This window comes from Pollicipes pollicipes, unplaced genomic scaffold (genome assembly GCF_011947565.3).
Source record: "Pollicipes pollicipes isolate AB1234 unplaced genomic scaffold, Ppol_2.1 Scaffold_5724;HRSCAF=6776_pilon_pilon_pilon, whole genome shotgun sequence".
Taxonomy (NCBI): domain Eukaryota; kingdom Metazoa; phylum Arthropoda; class Thecostraca; order Pollicipedomorpha; family Pollicipedidae; genus Pollicipes; species Pollicipes pollicipes.
The window spans coordinates 18,699,755-18,719,054 of record NW_023596746.1 but is presented as its reverse complement, the minus strand read 5'-3'; the positions used below and the strand labels follow the sequence as shown (position 1 = coordinate 18,719,054).

The 19,300-nt window shown below is 59.6% G+C and overlaps 2 protein-coding genes across 2 annotated transcripts in view; one reads left to right on the top strand and one right to left on the bottom strand.

The window, feature by feature from the left end:
* The window catches only part of LOC119102765 (protein SMG8), a 38,162-nt gene extending 31,462 nt beyond the window's left edge, over nt 1-6,700 (top strand). Inside the window, exons 11-20 of the mRNA XM_037226220.1 lie at nt 1,691-1,905; nt 2,599-2,689; nt 2,992-3,098; nt 3,740-3,846; nt 4,426-4,497; nt 4,923-5,092; nt 5,336-5,417; nt 5,913-6,093; nt 6,400-6,613; nt 6,650-6,700. Coding sequence (XP_037082115.1) covers nt 1,691-1,905; nt 2,599-2,689; nt 2,992-3,098; nt 3,740-3,846; nt 4,426-4,497; nt 4,923-5,092; nt 5,336-5,417; nt 5,913-6,093; nt 6,400-6,613; nt 6,650-6,700 — 1,290 coding nt within the window. The remainder of the gene's footprint in view (nt 1-1,690; nt 1,906-2,598; nt 2,690-2,991; nt 3,099-3,739; nt 3,847-4,425; nt 4,498-4,922; nt 5,093-5,335; nt 5,418-5,912; nt 6,094-6,399; nt 6,614-6,649) is intronic.
* Nucleotides 6,701-7,534: 834 nt separating this feature from the next.
* On the bottom strand, nt 7,535-18,336 carry LOC119103664 (uncharacterized). The gene is made up of 4 exons (XM_037227282.1): nt 18,156-18,336; nt 14,237-14,361; nt 8,623-8,778; nt 7,535-8,008 (listed from the first exon to the last, which is right to left on the bottom strand). The coding sequence occupies exons 1-4, from the start codon at nt 18,292-18,294 to the stop codon at nt 7,904-7,906; spliced, it is 525 nt and encodes a 174-aa protein (XP_037083177.1). The 5' UTR covers nt 18,295-18,336; the 3' UTR covers nt 7,535-7,903.
* Nucleotides 18,337-19,300: the final 964 nt, after the last annotated feature.

Sequence of the window (19,300 nt, the reverse complement as noted above, 5' to 3'; positions counted from 1 at the left end):
ACCGTCGACTTGACGACGGATCGGATGCAGTAGCAAGATCGATAGGTGGAAGTCGGCTGCCCGGGGGATATGCAGAGTACTGGGATCAGAAAACGGAGTGGAATCTGGGCGCGAAGCCGGGGCAGGCTTAAGGCGACCCCGGTGCAACGCTGGAGCTAAAAAAGGATATTTGACCCGTGGTGTTTTCGTTTGGCATCTGGGTGGACTGACTGTCCGCATTGGCGGCGACCGTCCCGGAGTGAGAGGGGTAAGTGGGGGTGGGGTGCAGGGTGCTGATACATGGCCACTGGGCTCTCGGGGTCCAGACAAGGGAGGCTGTGAGCCCGACGTGAGGCTGACATGACCTGAAGCGGGCCGACCTTCGGCGTCGAGCGCTGTCCTCGGCGCCTGGACGTCGGTGCCGGGTCGTGACCGCTGCCGCCGGCTGACTGCACTGGATCCTGGCGCCGGGGACGTGTCGGCGGGCAGCCAGCGCCATCAGCGCCGGGTTGAAGCCGTCACTAACACGGGCTGGGCCATCACACCCCAGCAGGTGCCCCGGGAAGCAGCCGCGGGAGCCGGCCGCAGTGTCCGGCCGGCGAGACGTCCGCTGTTAGTGCTTGGTCTGTCCCGGGACAGACATATCCTCTCCTGCCCGCTGCTCCGCTGTCTGACCCTCCAATCGGTAGTGTGCATGTCTGGTGACAGAAGGCAGGTCAAGGTTAGGTCAGAACCAGACGAACAAGCCACGCAGACATGGTCTGTGCTGTGGGTTCAACCTGGCCTGCTCTCAGTGGCACGTCGATCCCGGTGCTGCTATGGCTTTATTGAGACGTCGCGGCGGAACTTTTATGATTTTTGAATTGCGCGCTCAAGATCTAGCCTCAGCTCTGAACGTGTTATATAGAGCCACGGGGTCAGCAGAATATCAAGGAGCCAGAGCTCATTAATTTTACTCGGGGCGACCGAAGTTTACGAGTGTGTTGCTGTCGTGACCAGGCTGGCACGCCAGGCTGGTGCCGGCGGGGCCCTCTGTCGTGACCAGGCTGGCACGCCAGGCTAGTGCCGGCGGGGCCCTCTGTCGTGACCAGGCTGGTGCCGGCGGGGCTCTCTGTCGCGACCAGGCTGGTGCCGGCGGGGCCCTCTGTCGTGACCAGGCTGGCACGCCAGGCTAGTGCCGGCGGGGCCCTCTGTCGTGACCAGGCTGGCACGCCAGGCTGGTGCCGGCGGGGCCCTCTGTCGTGACCAGGCTGGTTGCCGGCGGGGCTCTGTCGCGACCAGGCTGTGCCGGCGGGGCCCTCTGTCGTGACCAGGCTGGCACGCCAGGCTGGTGCCGGCGGGGCCCTCTGTCGCGACCAGGCTGGTACGCCAGGCTGGTGCCGGCAGGGCCCTCTGTCGTGACCAGGCTGGTGCCGGCGAGACCCTCTGTCGCGACCAGGCTGGTGTCGGCGGGGCCCTCTGTCGCGACCAGGCTGGCACGAGCGCGCCAGGCTGGTGCGGCGGCCCTCGTCTGACAGGCTGGTCGCCAGGCTGCCGGCAGGGCCTCTGTCGGACCGGCTGGTGACCGTGACCAGGCTGGTGCCGCGGGGCCCTCTGTCGTGACCAGGCTGGAACGCCAGGCTGGTGCCGGCGGGGCCCTCTGTCGTGACCAGGCTGGCGCCGGCGGCCCCGTCTGCGGGGTCGGCTGATCAATGTCGCCGCTGACCGGCAGCTGCTGCACGCGACGGCGGTGTTCCGGGCGCACGCGCGCGGTCCCTCCCGCGGCCAGTACCTGGCCCAGCTGGAGGCCGACTGTGACAAGCTGTGGCGCAGGGGGCGCCAGATCTGCGAGGCGCTCAGCCTCACCGGCAACCCCTGCATCAACCCCGTGCACCGGCTGGCGGGCCAGCCGGAGCCGGAGCCGGAGCCGGACGAGGAGGGCCACAGGTGGGTGTGACACACCTGACTGCAGCACGGCACCGGTGAGATCGCGCTCGCCTGGCTGAAACAGCTGGGCGGATGTTCGCGAGTGCGTCGCTGCCCGCCCCCCCCCCCCCCCCATCGCGCGATGGATGACCTGGACCCATGGAAGTGGATGTTTATAAAGTTGGGCGGGTTGTCTCGAGTCAGTGTCAGAGCATAAGAAGCTGTCCACTTGATGTGGTAAAAGGTGAAAGTCTGAAGCTTTGGGTCACCTTGTCGCATTCTGATGGAATTAATTGGCGATAGAAGCTGTGCCTGTCTGTCAAAAGTTCACGAATTTGTCCCAAGTTTGTTTTACCATGGCGCACACTTTAAGTTAAGACCCGTTATCTGAAATGCTCCCCGCTGTGCTCTGAGAGAGGAATAGAAGAAATACGCTTGGTGCATTCACTAAACCCTACTTTATCTCGAACGGAATTGAAGAGCCAGGCGTGTGACCCTGTCGGTGTCGACTGACCGGTCCCACCCTATCGGTGTCGGCTGACCGGTCCCGCCCTGTCGGTGTCGGCTGACCGGTCCCGCCTTGTCGGTGTCGGCCGTCCTGTCCCGCCTTGTCGGTGTCGACTGACCGTTCCCGCCCTGTCGATGTCGACTGACCGGTCCCCCCCCCCCCCCCCCTGTCGATGTCGGCTGACCGGTCCCGCCTTGTCCCGACAGGCGGCCGGAGATGGAGCACTGCTCTGGCGTGCGCTACCTCGCCACCTGCAACTGCGGCCGGCGCCAGCGACAGCGCGACGACCCGTTCTCAGTCAGTTGGCGGCGGTGCTGTTACCCGTTCTCAGTCAGCCGGGGGCAGTCATGACACGTTTGTGATCAGTCTGCGTCGGGGGCGACCCGGTTGCGATGATCCTAGCGTCGTAGGAGTGGCCCAACCTGGTGCCGCTTCCCGTGTGGTCGGTATATCACTGGCCGCCACCGTGTTCACCCGCCAGCTGAGGTTTACATCCTCATTCGCTCCGCGCCAGCCACCAGGACTTTCTACCTGTGCGTCTGTCCCGGACGGTCATCGCGCCGCCGCGCCGGTCCACTGATCTCTGGCCGGCTCCGCAGGTGCGCAAGGCCAACTACGAGTTCTACGTGAGCCAGGCGGATGGCTGCTGCGGCGCGCTGCAGCAGCATGAGTTTCCCGTGTTCCGGCCGGGCGACACCAAGGCCAGGTGAGGGGTGGCGGTGCCGCTCTGCTCGGCCGCTGCAGGGGGGCTGGGCGGGCGGGAGCGCATCGCACCGCGCGCCGGTCCGGACCGCCTGCGGTGCCCGGCCTCCATCGCCGTCGCTGGGACGGCAGCAGAGGCGTGCAGTTGTAGCTGGAGCGGCCGGAGTGTGCTTGGCGTAGGGAAGGAATAGGTCGGATGGGGAAGCCAGACTCAGTGGCGTTCGCGCGGTGCTATTCGGCGTGGTGTTCGCGCCGTTACCCGGCGCACGCTCCGCAGGGTGTTCCCTCGGTGTGGACGTGTGGCTCAGCGTGAGCCGCGGCCGCTCAGGGTCGGTCTGAGTCGTGTAATGTCTCAGCCGTGGAGCGCTCCGAAGAAGTAGAAGTCACGATTCGTGATATCTGCAGACGTGTCGGGACATTTGCCGCGATAGCGGGCGCTTCAGACTGGGGCCACTAGGGCCATGACCGTTTTGGCACGTCCCCGTGTAGGACCATGCTATAACGTCACGCCTGCCTGCGCGTGTACTTGCCGTGTTGTATCCGGCGGGACGCGCCGCGACGTCGCCTCTTGGCCGGGTCGTGTCGCTGAGACCGCCCCGCCGCCGGCGGTGTCTGTGCTGACCTCTGATATCCCGCCGCCATCAGGGCGGCGACGGTGGTGTCGACGTCGGCCGGCGGCCCGGCCGCCTCCGCGGCCCCATCGCCAGACGAGGAGGAGGGCAGCATCTCGCCCACCTTCGGGCTCGGACTCAGTACGTGTGGACGCTGGTCCCTGGCGCGGCGCAGATGATCTTCGTTGGCTGGACCCCCGGCCCAGCGCGTCCGTACTGCTTCAAGGGCCCGATGCGTGTATGGATGGGGAACCATGTGGGGGAGGAGGGATGAGGTAGGATGGAGGAAAAGGGAGAGAGGAGAGAGGAGGGAGGGGTAAGGGGGTGGTTGGGAGGGGGCTCCGCTAAAGCCGGTTTATGACTGCGCGTATGAAAGCGCGACGATATTCTGTACCGGCCAGTCTAAGCTGACGTGACTGGAGGCCTGCCGGGTCGGCAGACGGTCACACCCGGGCCCTCCTCGCCGCCGTCAGGAGGCGCGCTCCCAGGTCCGGTGCGGCCCGGCTCCTTCCCCTTCCTATTCCCCCCTGCGGTCTGCCGTTCCGTCTGGTCGGTCGTGTTGTGCGGTCCTGTTTGGTGTCCAGCGCCGACCCGGTCTGCGTGGTGGTGTGTTTGTGTCGGGCCGGGGCGGCGGCCGCTGTGCCGGGCCGCTTCGGCCGGCCTCTGCTGCGGCACCGGGGAGTGCCGCCGTCTGACTGACCGGGACCGGCTCGCCGCCAGGCCAGGGCGAGGCGGAGGAGCCGGAGAAGAGCGGCGGCAGTCCCTCTGACGTCACCTTGGCAGTCAAGAAAGGTACGGCGGCTGGTCGGGTCACGGCCGGCCTCAGCCGCGCCTGTCCCCTGGAGATCTGGCCGCGTGTTGTTGGCAAGTGCTGGGTACAGTAATCCCCGCAGGCAGGATCCGAGCGATTTTCGGAATGGAGTGAATCGGTGCCGTGTCCTTTTGCATTTTCCCAAAACAGTTTTGTCTTGTAGGTTTTGACATAACCAGCTCTAAATTCAGGGCGAAGATATAAAAGCTGAAGATCAAAGAAAAAAATCATCTCTTTGCCTGGCAGGGTGTTGAAGTCTCGGTGAAACGATTTGTGGATTATCCCGCCGTGAAAATATTTAAGCCTCACACTTGGGCCCCCGAAGCAGACACTGGATATTTAAGTCGGTGTTTTGTCGGTCAGATTGAAGGAAAGGTGAAGGTCGTATTGGTTCTTGATTTGGCAGAGGGGAAAAAGCAGCCGGAAGTACAGCCCTCCACCGAAGAGTACCTGGACGGCATGATAACGACGGCCACTCCGCGCCACCTGCTGCCCGAATACCCAAGCTTCAGTTTGGTGTGTTTGGGACAGTCGTCGCTGTACTCCCACTCTGTGGGCTTGCAAGGATTTCTTCAGGTGAGGTGGTGACGAAAGGCTACAATTTTTATGTCATTTCCCATCACCAGCGTCATTTGTACGAATCAGTGATGCATCCTGGGATTATTGCCGCACATCAGTGCTCGGTGTCATACCGTTACCCTCCTTGTCTGCCGGGCAGTCAGGCCTGGCGTGCGTACATCTTCGCAACATGAATCTTTAACGCTCGTGTTAGCCCTCTACCCGGAAGCATATATAACTCGAAAGTGTTTCTGTCCGCAGGGCTCCAACTACCTGCTACCTTGGGAGCTAAGAATGAAGACGGAAAAGCAAGACACTGGCAAACGTTACATCAAAAAGAAAGGTTCGTTCCGTATGGTCAACGATGATTTGCTCCTCTCGTCCGCAGTTGTAACCACCAGTCATTCAGATGTGTTTAAACAAACGCTTGGCTTGATTCTCATCGCATTGGTCAAGCACCAGCGTTTCGCTCGCTCCTGGCTGGTGCGTCTTCTATGGACGCGAACTGGTGGTGCCATCTTCCGTTTCTTCAGCATTGTGTTATGAACGCTTTTCAGTGTTTCTCAGGATATTCCTGGGATGTCTTTATCTGAGTATGCGCCGAGTGACATGTGAACACGTTCGTAGTACGGGTAAATGCGCACGTGCAGGGTGTGGAATGGCGTCTTTCAAAGTACTCCCACGAATTTGTGTGTAAATATCTATCTTTTGAAATGCTCATGCCACTTTTCAGCCAGTTTTGAGCGTTCAGAGAGAGACACGCGAGGCGTGTCATTGCATGATTTGCATCACACTGAGGCTCCAGACGAAGAGCCATTCGGCTGTTGTTTTTTTACAGAGACGTACGACATCTACGCGAAGATATTCATCGGCGTGGAGTACGAGTGTCCCCGAGGTCACCGATTCATGATGGCCGCCCCGGACCGGATCATGAAGGTCATGGGGTCAGCGCAGGTCAAGGACGGCGCGGCGACCGTGGCCAACAGCGACATGCCGCTCTACTTCAACTGCCCCTGCAGGTGGGTGGTCTGGTGGCTGGCCGGGCCGTCGGCTGAGAAGGTGGCAGTGAGCTGGAGGCACTGGTTGCGACAGTATATTCGGTTTTTTTAAAATTCTAAATGGGGTCTTCGCGGATTCATCGATATAAGTGGTAAATGATTGATATCGCTTTGCCCTGAACATGGAACTGGGATTGAGCCACTGCACATGAATTGTCTTGTTTCAAATGTTCCAGAACGTGACACAGCTGTAAGTGTGGATCGACGCCCCTGCCGTCTTCGCCCTGTGCTCCCTGTGACAAACCTGCCGCCTTCGTGCTCCGGCAGTCAGAAGCTGAAGCCGTTCGTGGGACAGCTGATGCGCGTGCACGTGGTGACGCCGAAGTCGTCAGTGCGCGTGACGCTGGAGCCGCGCGTGCAGCCGACGCCACCAGACGGCGCCGTGTTCGTGCCGGGCGGCGCTGGCGGCGTCGAGCTGAGCCCCGCCGCCTACTGGGTGCTGCGGCTGCCGTACCTGTACGAGGACGGCGGCCTGCTGACGGCGCCGCCCCGCCAGCAGGTGCCGCCCGGTGGCCAGGGCCGCCTGCTGCCAGACATGTTCGGCGTGGTGATACGCGACGAGGTGTGAAGCCGCGCCCGCTGAGGCGGCGGCGGCGTGAGCGGCGCCCCAGGCGGGAGCGGGAGAGGGGAGGCCGGGGAGGCGGTGTGGGATGAGGGAGAGGGGCGTGACCGGGGCGCACTGGTGCCAGATGTACCCCGGGCGGGCGGGCAGCTCTCGGGCCGCGTCTGCTGCGCTCTCCGCGCTCAGCTGCTGCTCCGGCCGGCCGGAGGATGCCGGCTGTGTTCGCGGGAGCCGGCGTTTGACCGGTCACCGGCGCCATGTGGCGGCCCGACGGAGGCGGCGGCGGCGGCAGCTCACTCACCAGTGCACGGTCGTCTCGGAGCAACAGGCGACCTGAGGCCGTGTGGGGTGTACCCGACACGCCGGCTGCGGCGGCCACCGGACACCACCGCCGCGGTGCCACCTCCGGCCTGTTCTCGGGTGTCGGTGAGTCACGGCGGCACGGCTGGACGCCGCTAACAGCGGGCCGGGTCTGGCCCGGACCCAGATCTCACCGCTCACACGCCGGCCCAGTGAGGTGGTGTCCATTAGTCGTTCTGAGGAATGCCGATGGGTACGGACGTCTTGGGCATTGGCACCGCAGCGTGGTTTATGAGCGATAAACGATACCAACGAAGCAGATATCTGGCAATCGGTTGAAAAATTGTCGGCTTTCGCCGATTGGCCAGACCAATAGTCTGGCGAGGAATTTGGGCATAGAATATTCATCCCCGGACCGTCAGAGCTTCGTAACATCAACCCTCGAGCCCGCGGACGACCGTTCGTTTCTGCGGAGCACCCTCTGAGTCCACCAGGCATGCTTCCACGGACCGCGTGCGCAATCAAACGAGAAAGGCGATCTATCGATATATACATATATGCATGTATCGCATCTTGTATTTTCCAATATACGGTATCACAGTACATAATCATCAGCGCATGGGGTTCTCAGTGCGGAGGAGTCGAGCTGCTACCGCGGCAGCGGGCTCACAGGTAAAACAAACAATACGGAAACAGGGCGGAAAACCGGTACAGCACGAAGGTTAGAAAGCATTCGCAAGACACCAAACAAACCGCCCGGCGCCAGGCACATTAGTGGACAAAAGCTCGACCAGAGAAGTGCCACTGCTCACGGGCGGAAGGCGCGTGATACACACGCCGGTGCGTGCCGACAACGCTGAGGTGCGCGCCCAGCCGGCGGCGGCCGGGCCGGGGCCGGGGTCGCAGCCGTCAGTCAGAGAGGACCCAGTCGTCTGTGAGCGGCGGCTGCTGCGGCGGCCGCGTCAGCGCCACCCGCTCCGCCATCAGCGTCTTGTGCAGCTTTCGCAGACTCTCCTGCGGCAAACGCGGCTGGTCAGGCGCGGCAGACGGCGACCCCGGGGTCACCCACGGCCGCCGACGGTCAGGGGTTGGGCGCAGAGGTCACTCACGGCCGACGCCGGTCAGGAGTGGGACGCGGGGTTCACCCCCGGCCGACGCCGGTCAGGAGTGGGACGCGGGGTTCACTCACGGCCGACGTCAGTCAAAGGCCGGACGCAGGGGTTACGCACGGCCGCCGCCGGCTAGGCGCGGAACGGACAGGGAACACAAACAAACGCCACACGACACGTCACTCAGTCGTGAGCACGGCCAGCGGAGCGAGGCAACATCCGGCAGCACGTCCTGGGGCTGTGGCCGCGACGGGGCGGTGACATGGAGGCGACAGTGGGCCCCAGCCAGCCTCGAAGACAGCGCACCGCGCAGCCGCCACGGCAGGCTCACCCACCCGCTCACGGACACAGCCCGCGCCCACCACCTGAACGGAAGAACGGCGACGCGTCCACTGCGTACCGACATCGGTCGGCCGGCCACTGCACAGGCGGTCGCCGGCCTGCCGCAAGACCCGCCCCAGAGGCCCCGAGAGGAGGACGGCGCCGCCGCCACCCGCCATCTGCGACGCCGTCACTCACGTTCTCGTCCTGCAGCTGCACTAGCTCGGAGACGTATTTGGCGGTGTCGCGATTATCGCGGCCCGCCGCCGTCCGGTTGAGCCGCTCCTCCAGCTGCTTCTTCTTGGTAGAGAGGAGCGTCACCTCCGTCTGTAGCTTCAGGTAGTCCTTGGTCAGCTGTAACAGCAGAGGCAGCGCGTCAGGCAGCGGCTGGACCAAACACAACGGTGACCAGACCGTTGGCGGGCCCAAACGGCCAGTCCGCAATAAAGCGTACGATGCCGCCTGTCGCCGGTCCCCACAGCAATTACACAACTCACGGGACAATCGAAAAGGGATGCCACTGCCCCCCTCCCGCCCCCCCCCCCCCATTTGATCTCATTATGAAGGAGCAAATGCCAAGTCCACGTGTTTCAGTAGCTGCAAGCGCCGGCCGAACGCCGCAGACGTGCTAGGCCGCGACTGACACCTGCGCTCGCTTAACACGGATCAACTCTGTGAGTGATGGCGATCCGATTGAGAAGTATTTTAGACTCCCGTCCGGTCGCTTGTTCGGGTTGTTCGGCGTGATCCATACAAGGTGTGACGGCGAGTGTGAGCCGATTTCATGATCTCCCGCCCTGATGCTGTGGTTGCAAATAAATGATTTCGGATGAAAATAATGGACCAAGGACAGTGCATGACTACAAAATATGAAGTCAGCGATCCGGCGGATTGAATTACTCGGCGCCCGGCGCTCGGCATCCGTGGTGGCGTGATAGTGGCGGTTATGCTGGCGCCCAGGCATCAGGCGGTTATTCCCCAAATCTCCGTGACCACCCTCCTCCCCCCCCCCCCCCGATTATGCAGGTTTATTACGAATGGGATTTTCACTTGAACATCCAGAGTCCCAGGTCATCAGATAACCCCCCTCCCTCACCCCTACATTAACATGTGTCTAAGCGTCCCCTCGTCACCGATTTGAACGCGCACTTCCGCCTTCCACCTTGTCCTTGGAGGACCTTGCACGACAGGCGTGTTGGCCGGCTGGGTACAGCCCCGCGCTCCGATACGATGTTTTCGGTTGCGCCACGGCCCCTGGGCTGTCATATGACCACCACAGTAGCTGACGCCGCTGAAGCCGGTGCGTGACGACGTTCACCTCATCCTCTACAAATGATATCCTGCACAACACCCTTCCTGGGACGATGACACTGGTGCGCCGTACAGCACCTGGCATTGTGCGGAAATTTTCAAAGAATGAACTGGCGTGGACTAGTCATCAGGTGAGCATTACGTCAGCGACGACGCGTATTACCATTCTTCGTGTGACGATGTCACTGATGTGCTGAACAAGGGCAAATTCGCTCGGCGATTTCGAAAACATGACCTGTGTTGATCTCGACCTCAGATAAACATCACGTAACCGACGGTATCTGTCGGTCGTGTTGACCAGTGATTTAACAGCCCGGTGGACTAATATGGCGCTCATTCGTCAGGTGCGACACTGATCTCCATTATTTAACGCTACACCTCAATACACAACAGAACCATGGATCATGCGATGCGTTGCATACAGAACCCAGAATGCGTCACAAATCGACGAGTGCCACATTCTGGCCACCCAGACGAGTCCCGCCGGACGGGCGGTCTTCTACCGATAGCGGCGTAGAATACGCCGCATGTCACTGAGTCCAGTTACAGTCGGCCAACATTAGCGCGAGTCATGTGCCACGCACGGCTCAAACAGGGTCAAAAGGTTCACTTGGTGAATTTTGGTATTTTCTGGTGACTTGATGGTTCACATCAGTTCAGAGGGCCCACATATGCGTCACGAATGTGATAAAAGCGATGTTATATAGCCCTCGGCAGACCCAGATAATGAGCGATAGCAACCCACCAGTAGGCGTACCATGCCGAAGCAAGTTATAAGGGCGAACCTTTTGTGCGCGAGCCCCTGCCTATTATCCAAAGGACTGGGCATGGTGCGACGACGAGACAGACGTCGCTAGATAGGGTTTGCCAAGCTGCACCAGAAAACGCGGAATATAAATTGAGATCTGTCAAACCATTAAAGAATCGGAAAAAACCGTTCCCTACAAGCTTTTCCAGACAAAACTTGAAATCGTATGACATGACTAAATATGATTTAAATAATCGTACCACCGTGCTGCATAAGATACCGCGGAGTACGCCGGTCAGTCCTTTACAACACATCTTCCATACAGAGCCTCATCGTGAACCTGAACGCGGAATGCCACCCGCATGACCTGGGCACAGACGTCTCACGCGTGGCCTTTGGAAGATACCGTCTTTGAAATGTCTCAGGAGAGGTAACATCAGCACTAGAAGAGTTTACACATCCTGCATTAGGTGGTTCCCATGCATTTCCAGAACAAAACATAAAGGGCTCCCGAAGCCTCTCTGAAATAGCAAGCGTTAACAAGGTCTTAAATCCGTCAGACATAGCAGCGGACGGAAACCGGGTCCCGCAGAAGGTTTCAACCTCAGCTGGATCCTACATTTGCCATACTGCGGCTATCCGTTCGGAAACATCCGGCGGACAAGCTGCACCACCTGACAAAGGGGAGATGACAAAACATATTTTGGTCTTGAAATGTTCTATTTCTGTACACGACATAATGCGAATTTCAATAACTTCGATGGCGAGCTCCCGAGCGCCGCGCGCACCGCACCGCCTGGACTCCCCAGCGCCGTTTCTGCGTTGCCGTTGCGTAAATACAATATTTCTGCTTACCAAGAACTCTACAAAATGTACGGGACCAAGGTAAACCATTCGTCGTGTTTAACGCGGAACATACCGTAAATAATTTCAAAACAGATAGAATCATGCTCCTACCCTCGAATTTTAATAAATACGATAGCGAGCTCCCGAGCGCCCTAACCTAACCTAACCTAACCTAACCTAACCTAACCTAACCTAACCTAACCTAACCTAACCTAACCTAACCTAACCTACCTAACCTAACCTAACCTAACCTAACCTAACCTAACCTAACCTAACCTAACCTAACCTAACCTAACCTAACCTAACCTAACCTAACCTAACCTAACCTAACCTCCCCACCCTACATCCCCTTCAACCCAGCATCTCATTGGCATCCATGTTCCATGCCATATATGGGTGCCATATAGTGAGCTTTTATTTAGCTGCCATGATCTCATTTTGCCTTACATTCCCCACCCAATCCCCCTGCAACCCATGGTCCCGTTGGCGTCGAGGATCAAATTTCATGGATTCTTGCTACCTTGTCCCGGTACATTTTTATGGTTCGCAGTAAATATGGTTTATAGTTATAGTATGGTTTATATAGTATAGTTTATAGTTATAGTTATGGTTTATAGTATGGTTCGCAGTTAATATGGTTTATATGGTAAATATAGTTATGGTAAATATGGTTTATGTTTAGTAAATATTTTTATGGTTCGCAGTTAGGTTATGGTTGTCCTGCCTTAAACATGACGAATGGTTTTCTTTGGTCCCGTACATTTTGTACAGCTCTTGGTACGCAGAAATATTGTATTTACGCAACGGCAACGCGGAAACGGCGCTGGGGAGTCCAGGCGGTGCGGTGCGCGCGGCGCTCGGGGGCCCGCCATCGAAGTTATTGAAATTCGAAGGTAGGAGCATGATTCGGTTCAGCTATCAGCGTTGCTGATCTTATTAGTGCTTGATCTACTGAGAACCTTGTAGACATGGAACTTAACAACGATGTGGTTCCAACACAAACAAAGCGCCGTTCCTTTGACACGGCACGAGCCAAACAGCCATGCTTAAGGGCTTATTACGAGCGATGCTGCGGGCCGACCGAGTCGTCTTCAAACCTGGTGCAACCTCCAGCTTGAGCGCCCCGTCCTGGCCTTCACGTATCCTGCACTCTAATACCGTGGCAACCAACTTCACCGGTTCATGTCGGTCTTTTTCTAGTCAGATCCCCGCAACCGGAGTTGGTGAGGACGTGACATTAACTGGACTATTTGGGCGGATGCAGCGGTTACAAAACTTAACAGGCAATATCAGGATTTTGCTGCCAGGATCCAAGGCTGGTGAGAACAGGACGCAAACCTGGCAGCGTCAGTTTCAGACAAGCAAGCAAACATACCAGTGTGCGCGAACACTCAAGCATACCTGTAACATGAGCCTTCGTTTGTAAATCTGCACGTTACATATTGAAAAAGTTCAAGTATCTGCGATGCATCGGCAGAACACTCGCCACAGGCGAATGTCACCAGCCAATCACCTCACTGGTGTCAGAGGGCCTCGACCGATGCTCGAGTACTTTTTGTACACACGCACACGGCATACCCAAGGCAAAATGGATCTCACAACCTCCTGGGTGCAGAGGTGTCTGAATCTTCGTCAGACTTCCTTTAGAAAACATAATTTGATCTTCAGAACAATAAGGCCTTGGATCCCACTGTCAACTTCTCACTGATGGTGACCTCCAACGAACAACATGGGTTCAATGACCGCAGTGAAATCAGGAGGTGCTGTATGTATGGCAGACTATTTTGATCGGACCAGGGACGAACAAACCCATGAGAACCAGTCTGAATTCTTTACAAAAGGTTCACATGGATCTCACAACCCTGATACGTGAGCAGTGCCCCAAGTTCTGACTTTGCTAACAGGTCCTTCCGAACCGTAGATGCGCCAGCAATCGACTGAAAGTGAACAATGTCACAAGTTACGAAACCCATAACAGGTGTCATCTAGGTGTCATCATAACAGGTGTCTCTACAAAATTACAACGTCGTGTCGTTTTGTTTATAATGACCATTTGTCAACCGAACACATTTGAGAATTTGCGGTACTGAAGCCACATTTTCTGAGGCGTAATTAATTGTGAGGCAATCCATTCTGTCGAGAACATGGTCAAGCCAAACTCAAGGCCAGACAACTTCAAGCAGTTGTTCTGAATTAGCGCGAACATCATAGTAATGGACTTCCACCTAATAAACTTATGGAAGGTTCTCTTTCTCACGACAACTCAAACGTTCCTACTAATAAAAGCTGTGGGATTTCCAATGCATTGATCAACCGCTGACGCCGTTTGCTCATGATTCACCAAAAGGAAACATGATTCAGGATTCACCTAGGCACGTATTAACCCTGCTCATATCTCGAATGGAAGCGGCCCAGCAATAACCCATCTATGAACTTCCTCTATTCTACGTACAAACCAGCCATTGCTACCACTGTTATCTCGGTATCTTGGTTTCCCTTGGTATCTGCCTCTATCGGCCGAGATTTAAGGATCATTTACATGACGTCAATTACTCACTGAAGGGGCGGGGGGGGGACTCTGCCATCGTGATGGCTGACTGAACACCAGCGAGCGAGGCTTGGCAGCGCCCCGCTCGGTCTACGCCGCGCAGGCGGTCATGCTGGTTAGCGGTGACCACCGTCTCACGCTCGGGCCCGTTTCCTCTAATTAACGGCGGCCAGCCCTCTCGCGTCTATAGCTCTTTGCCCTCAACCTCCCGCCGTTCCCACTTAGCCCACCGGCGGTTCTCAAACACTCGTCACATGCGTCTCCCACACACGGACCGCCCTCCGGCGGGAGAGTCCTCTCCGGAGGCTCCCGGAGGCGCCGGCCCACCTCTGTCGGGTCCGACTCGGCGCGTCGCTCACCTTCTTGTGGTTCTCAAACACTCGTATCGAGTCGGAGCACTTCAAGTCCGGCTTGACGGGCTGCAGGTCCGCGTCGATCATCTCGAAGATGTCGTCGAACACGAAGTCGTCATCCGGCCGGCCTCCTGGCGAGCGAGAGCGGGGCAGGCACGTCAGCGCGGGCCGGCGGCCAAGGCCGACGACACGGGCCACGGCGCTCGCGTGCGGCGAGACCGGCACGGGAGCGGTGCGGGCGCTGCTGCGGGCACTGCTGACGGCACGCACACCGCCAGCGGGAATGACTGCTCCTCCCAGACGCAGAGTGGGTGCTGTACATGCTGGGACCACTGAGCCGCTACTCCAGGACAGTGAGCGCGTCCACAACCGGTGCACGCTGAACATCAACGCGTCGTCAGCAGACATGCGCTCGAATGGTGTTCACAAGGCCCTTGCTACGCCGAGCTTAACTGCGCTGAATATCATTTCACAACATTTTCACAAAGCCAAGCGCAATGGCTTCGAAAGGTCTTTATAAGCCGCACAACTGCGTGACCATCCGACCTGCAGCAAGGCCTGCCCTATCCCGCCCCTTGTTATGACACGCCATTGGCTAGCCGCTGACGGCCGGTCCCACGCTGTCTGATATTGGCTAGCCGCTGACGGCCGGTCCCACGCTGTCTGATATTGGCTAGCCGCTGACGGCCAGCCCCACACTGTGCGGGATTGGCTAGCCGCTGACGGCCGGCCCCACACTGCGCGGGATTGGCTAGCCGCTGACGGCCGGCCCCACACTGTGTGGGATTGGCTAGCCGCTGGCGGCCGGCCCCACACTGTGCGGCATTGGCTAGCCGCTGACGGCCGGTCCCCACACTGTGCGGGATTGGCTGGCCGCTGACGGCCGGTCCCACGCTGTGTGGGATTGGCTAGCCGTTGACGGCCGGTCCCATGCCTGGAATTTGATCCTCACCAGCACCACGGTCTGCTCGCCAGCGCTGCTGTCACCATCACTGGACTCAGCGCCGTTATGATGATGCTACCAAATAACCGGGAGAATAGGGGAAGGGGGGGAGGGAGGATAGGAGATCAATGATTGTAAGTAAGCATCAAAATTCCTGAACAGCTTAGTTTTGTACCTGACCCGTTTCGGCCCGAACGACCTCATGCGGGGTGTAACTACGTAGATCTTTTGGGAGGCCCGGGCCGTCCTAGAATTCCAGTTTTTCTTTTAACCTAAGTCTGCAACGATGTAATTCATGATTGGTCTACAACAAAATTACTGTTGCAGCTCACCGATCAATTATCATCATTTTTTGGTTAAACGGAACGCTACACATCTAAAGATCTTGAAGCCAGCACCAGATACGACAAAATACGCTCATTTTATAACTGACGGTATACTTTGAAGTGGAAAAGACCACTATCGACAACGCAATCTCTCTATGCAGTACGCGTGCTCTTCAATACGTGATCGTTTGACCGCGTCATCGTACCTTCACAACACTAATTGGGAGCCAATTGACGGCCGTTATATCTGGAAATTATGCTCACGAAAACGGATATGAACGACTGTACAATCATACCTTTATTGGTCCTTCATCGCCACAAGGCCAGTGGAATGGCAGCATTTGGAAAGACGTTGCTATGTTATGCACATCCTCGCGGACATGTAGCTCACAAACTGAAGGGTGTAGGTCCTAAGACCAGCAGAACTGTGAACTGCACCAAATGATCTTCAAGATGGCTAGTTCAGTACGTACCCCATACAAATGTGGAGCACTCCGTTCACGCGTCCGCCGGCGTAATGCCGCTGTTTTCGCCTGCGGGGGTCGAGCTCAGGCTGCCTCGCCGCGCCGCGGCCGTGTGCCGGAGGACGCCGCCGCTCCCGGCAGCGGTCGATGACGGTGGATCTGAACCAGGACATGCTACGTCCCCGAGCCGTCGTTATCCGCCACACGCTCAATACGTCGATCTGCCGCAATGACGTCAGCCAGCACGTCCGGAAGCATCGGCCAGGTGACCGCGCCGCTCATTAACACGAACCGCAGCGGTGGGAAGCCCACCCCACGCCGGTGACTCACGCTCCCTAAAACGTCCACTGTCGCCGCACGGCCGGACCACTGACCGCCCCACGTCCGCCCGTGACCTGACCCCGGCGCCGTGACAGTCAGCCCGCCGCGCCTCGAGGACAGAACGCAGGCGGGCAGGCACGTCCCGACGTGTCCGCCGCCGCGCTGGAGCCGGGCCGCCGTCCGAGAGCGCCCGCCCGGCCCCGTCCGTGGTGGCGAGGCGGGCGCGACCGGCCGGCCACGGCGCCGCCCGCCGGCCAGTCTCCGCCACTGGCAGCCGGAGGCTGACAGAGGACGGCCACATCAGCCAGCATTTGTCCGTGTGTCGGCCGCCGCGCTCGCCCGGACAGGGAGAGCAGCCACCGGCAGCCCGAGGCTGACAGGGGACGGCCACATCAGCCAGCAGTCGTCCGTGTGTCGGCCGCCGCGCTCCCCCGGACAGGAGAGCAGCTACTGGCAGCCAGAGGCTGACAGAGGACGGCCACATCAGCCAGCAGTTGTCCGTGTGTCGGCCGCCGCGCTCCCCCGGACAGGAGAGCAGCTACTGACAGCCAGAGGCTGACAGAGGACGGCCGCACCAGCCAGCAGTCGTCCGTGTGTCGGCCGCCGCGCTCCCCCGGACAGGAGAGCAGTCAGCACGAGACAGCTCACGCTGACCCAGCCCCGACCAGACAACGGCCGGCTTCATAGCGGGCCCCCCAGAGCGGTTAGCCGTAATGTGCCGACCACCCCTGGGGGCGGGCGAGCGGTGGAGGCTGGACACCGCCGCGCCGCGCTCCGGCGCCGGCCGTCTCTGCCGTGTGTGGCAATAGCAGTCGGCGCCAGTTTGCCCTGGTCACGCCGACGCTATCTGAGTCTGACGAGATGACAGTGTAAGACGGCCAGCGACGGACCCAAAGCAACAGCAATCGGCGCCAGCTTTCCCTGGTCACGCCGACGCTATCTGAGTCTGACGAGATGACAGTGCAAGACGACCAGCGCTGGACACAAAGCGGCACAGAGGCCGCCCCACAGCTTTGGGCATCGATTGAGCCGTTTCCTCGGGCCCATAATAATCAGCTGACCGCCGTTAGAACCAGCGTTTGACACAGGTAGACAGACCATTGGGCTAACACGCGACTTCCCAGACTTAACACAGAATGCATTCAATGACTGGAAAACGAGCGGCCTTGATACCCTACACCTCTCTTCATACAATCTTCCTGATGGCAATGACACTTTTTTGCTAAAAATACAACTGCCAGCACCGACGTATTGAGCCACTGTGCAGCACGTAGACCTTGTTGATGCCATCCCATCTCACGCAAGGAAGGGACTTCACGAAATTCATGGCAGGACCGAGGACACGCTCTTTGCCAAACACAGATATTCGTCGTACTTCAGTAATTCTAACCACTTTTCTGGTGTAATTTGAGCTTTACATTACGACGGTGATACAACCACCAAGGATAGGACGCAGGTGGGCAGGAGGGGGGGGGGGGGCATAAAGCCCCCCCCCCCAGATATACCATGATCACATGTATATCATCCGCCCATAGTCACAAGTGTGCGAACATGACGTGCTTCGCTTAACCATGACCTTTTTCAACCAAAAGAAAGGTGATGACTTTGCCACTCATGAATCGCTTGAGTTCACGTTCAGCTGACATTCACTAGTTCACACGGATCTTACAACCCAGCTGCCAACACACGGTAAGCGTTAGAGTACGGCCCACATCACCGTATCTGCTCGCCACCGATGTCAGATCAGCTGACAAACAGCGTCCACGACCGCCACCGGCGGCCCAGCGGGCCGACGGTCGGAGCTCCCGCCCTTGACGTCCGGCTCCGCGCCGCCGCGCCGACCGCCGGCCCCACAAATCTGCTGCACGCACCTGACGACACCCGGCTCTGGTAGCACTTCCACAGCTTGATAGCCATGCTGGAGGAGGAGAGCGAGACGGCTGAGGCGGCGGCGCGCCGCTCGTCCGCCTCGCGGTGCCGCTCGCGGCGGCGGCGCCCGTCGCGCTCCATCTCGACACTTGGCGCGCGCGCCGGCCCGGCCCGTCCCGTTCTGTCTCGTCCCGCCCCGCCTGCTGCCGCCACCGACCGCGCCCGGCTACTGCCGCAGCGGCGGCGCCGGCGCCGGCGCGCAGCGCCGCCCGCCGTGGCGGCGGACTTCCCGATGCTTCAACGGCGGGCGGCCGGCGGCGGCCGCGCGGGCTGGGCCGCGTCATCCGCCAACCACGCCGCCAGTAAAAATAGCGCCGGGGGGCGGCGAGCGAGCGAGCGGCCCGGCCGTCCCCAGCGTCGGCCGGACGTCCGTCGGACGCAGCGGGTCGTGGCGCCGCCGCCGCCGGCGCCGACCCAGGTAAACAGAGGTGATTCAGGGCAGCGCCGACGCCAGCTGGGCTCCGTGACCGCGCGGCGGCCGATGACGCCCATTGGACCCGACCCGCGTCACCGGCCGACGGCGGGCGACGCTCGGCGACACCGGCCGCGCCGCCGGCGGCGTCGGGTGGTGACAGGCGACCGCTCGCCGTCAGCGCCGGTCGCCGGCTGCCACGCGCGCCGTCTCGAAGCCGTCATGCGATCGGAGCGTCCCCGAGCCACGTGCGTCATCCACATGACAGGACACGTCGGCCGGCTGGGCTCGAGACGCCCTCCCCACCTGACGGCTGAGCGGAGCGCGCAAGCGCCGAGCGTTAGGCCGGCCGAGTCCCCGAGTCTTTTCAGGCCCAAGACCACATCTGCCCCCCATCTCATCGGTCACCGCCGGCCCAGCAGCCCAGTCCGTTCCAGCGACCTTGGCCCCAGCGCTCGCCGCAGGAACGCTGAGGCGGCCGCGTCAAGCCGCGATCCCGCCACTTAAGCGCCTGCTCCAGGGCGGCGCCTAGTCATCACTCCGCCGGTGAGTGGGCCGCCTTCCAGGCAGCGATTCATCACCGGCACGCGCGCCCGAAGTGCCGGTATTTCGCCGGCGAGGTCGAAAATACTCGCTCTGAGCTGGCCGACAGACGCTCGGTAGTGAGCAGCAAAA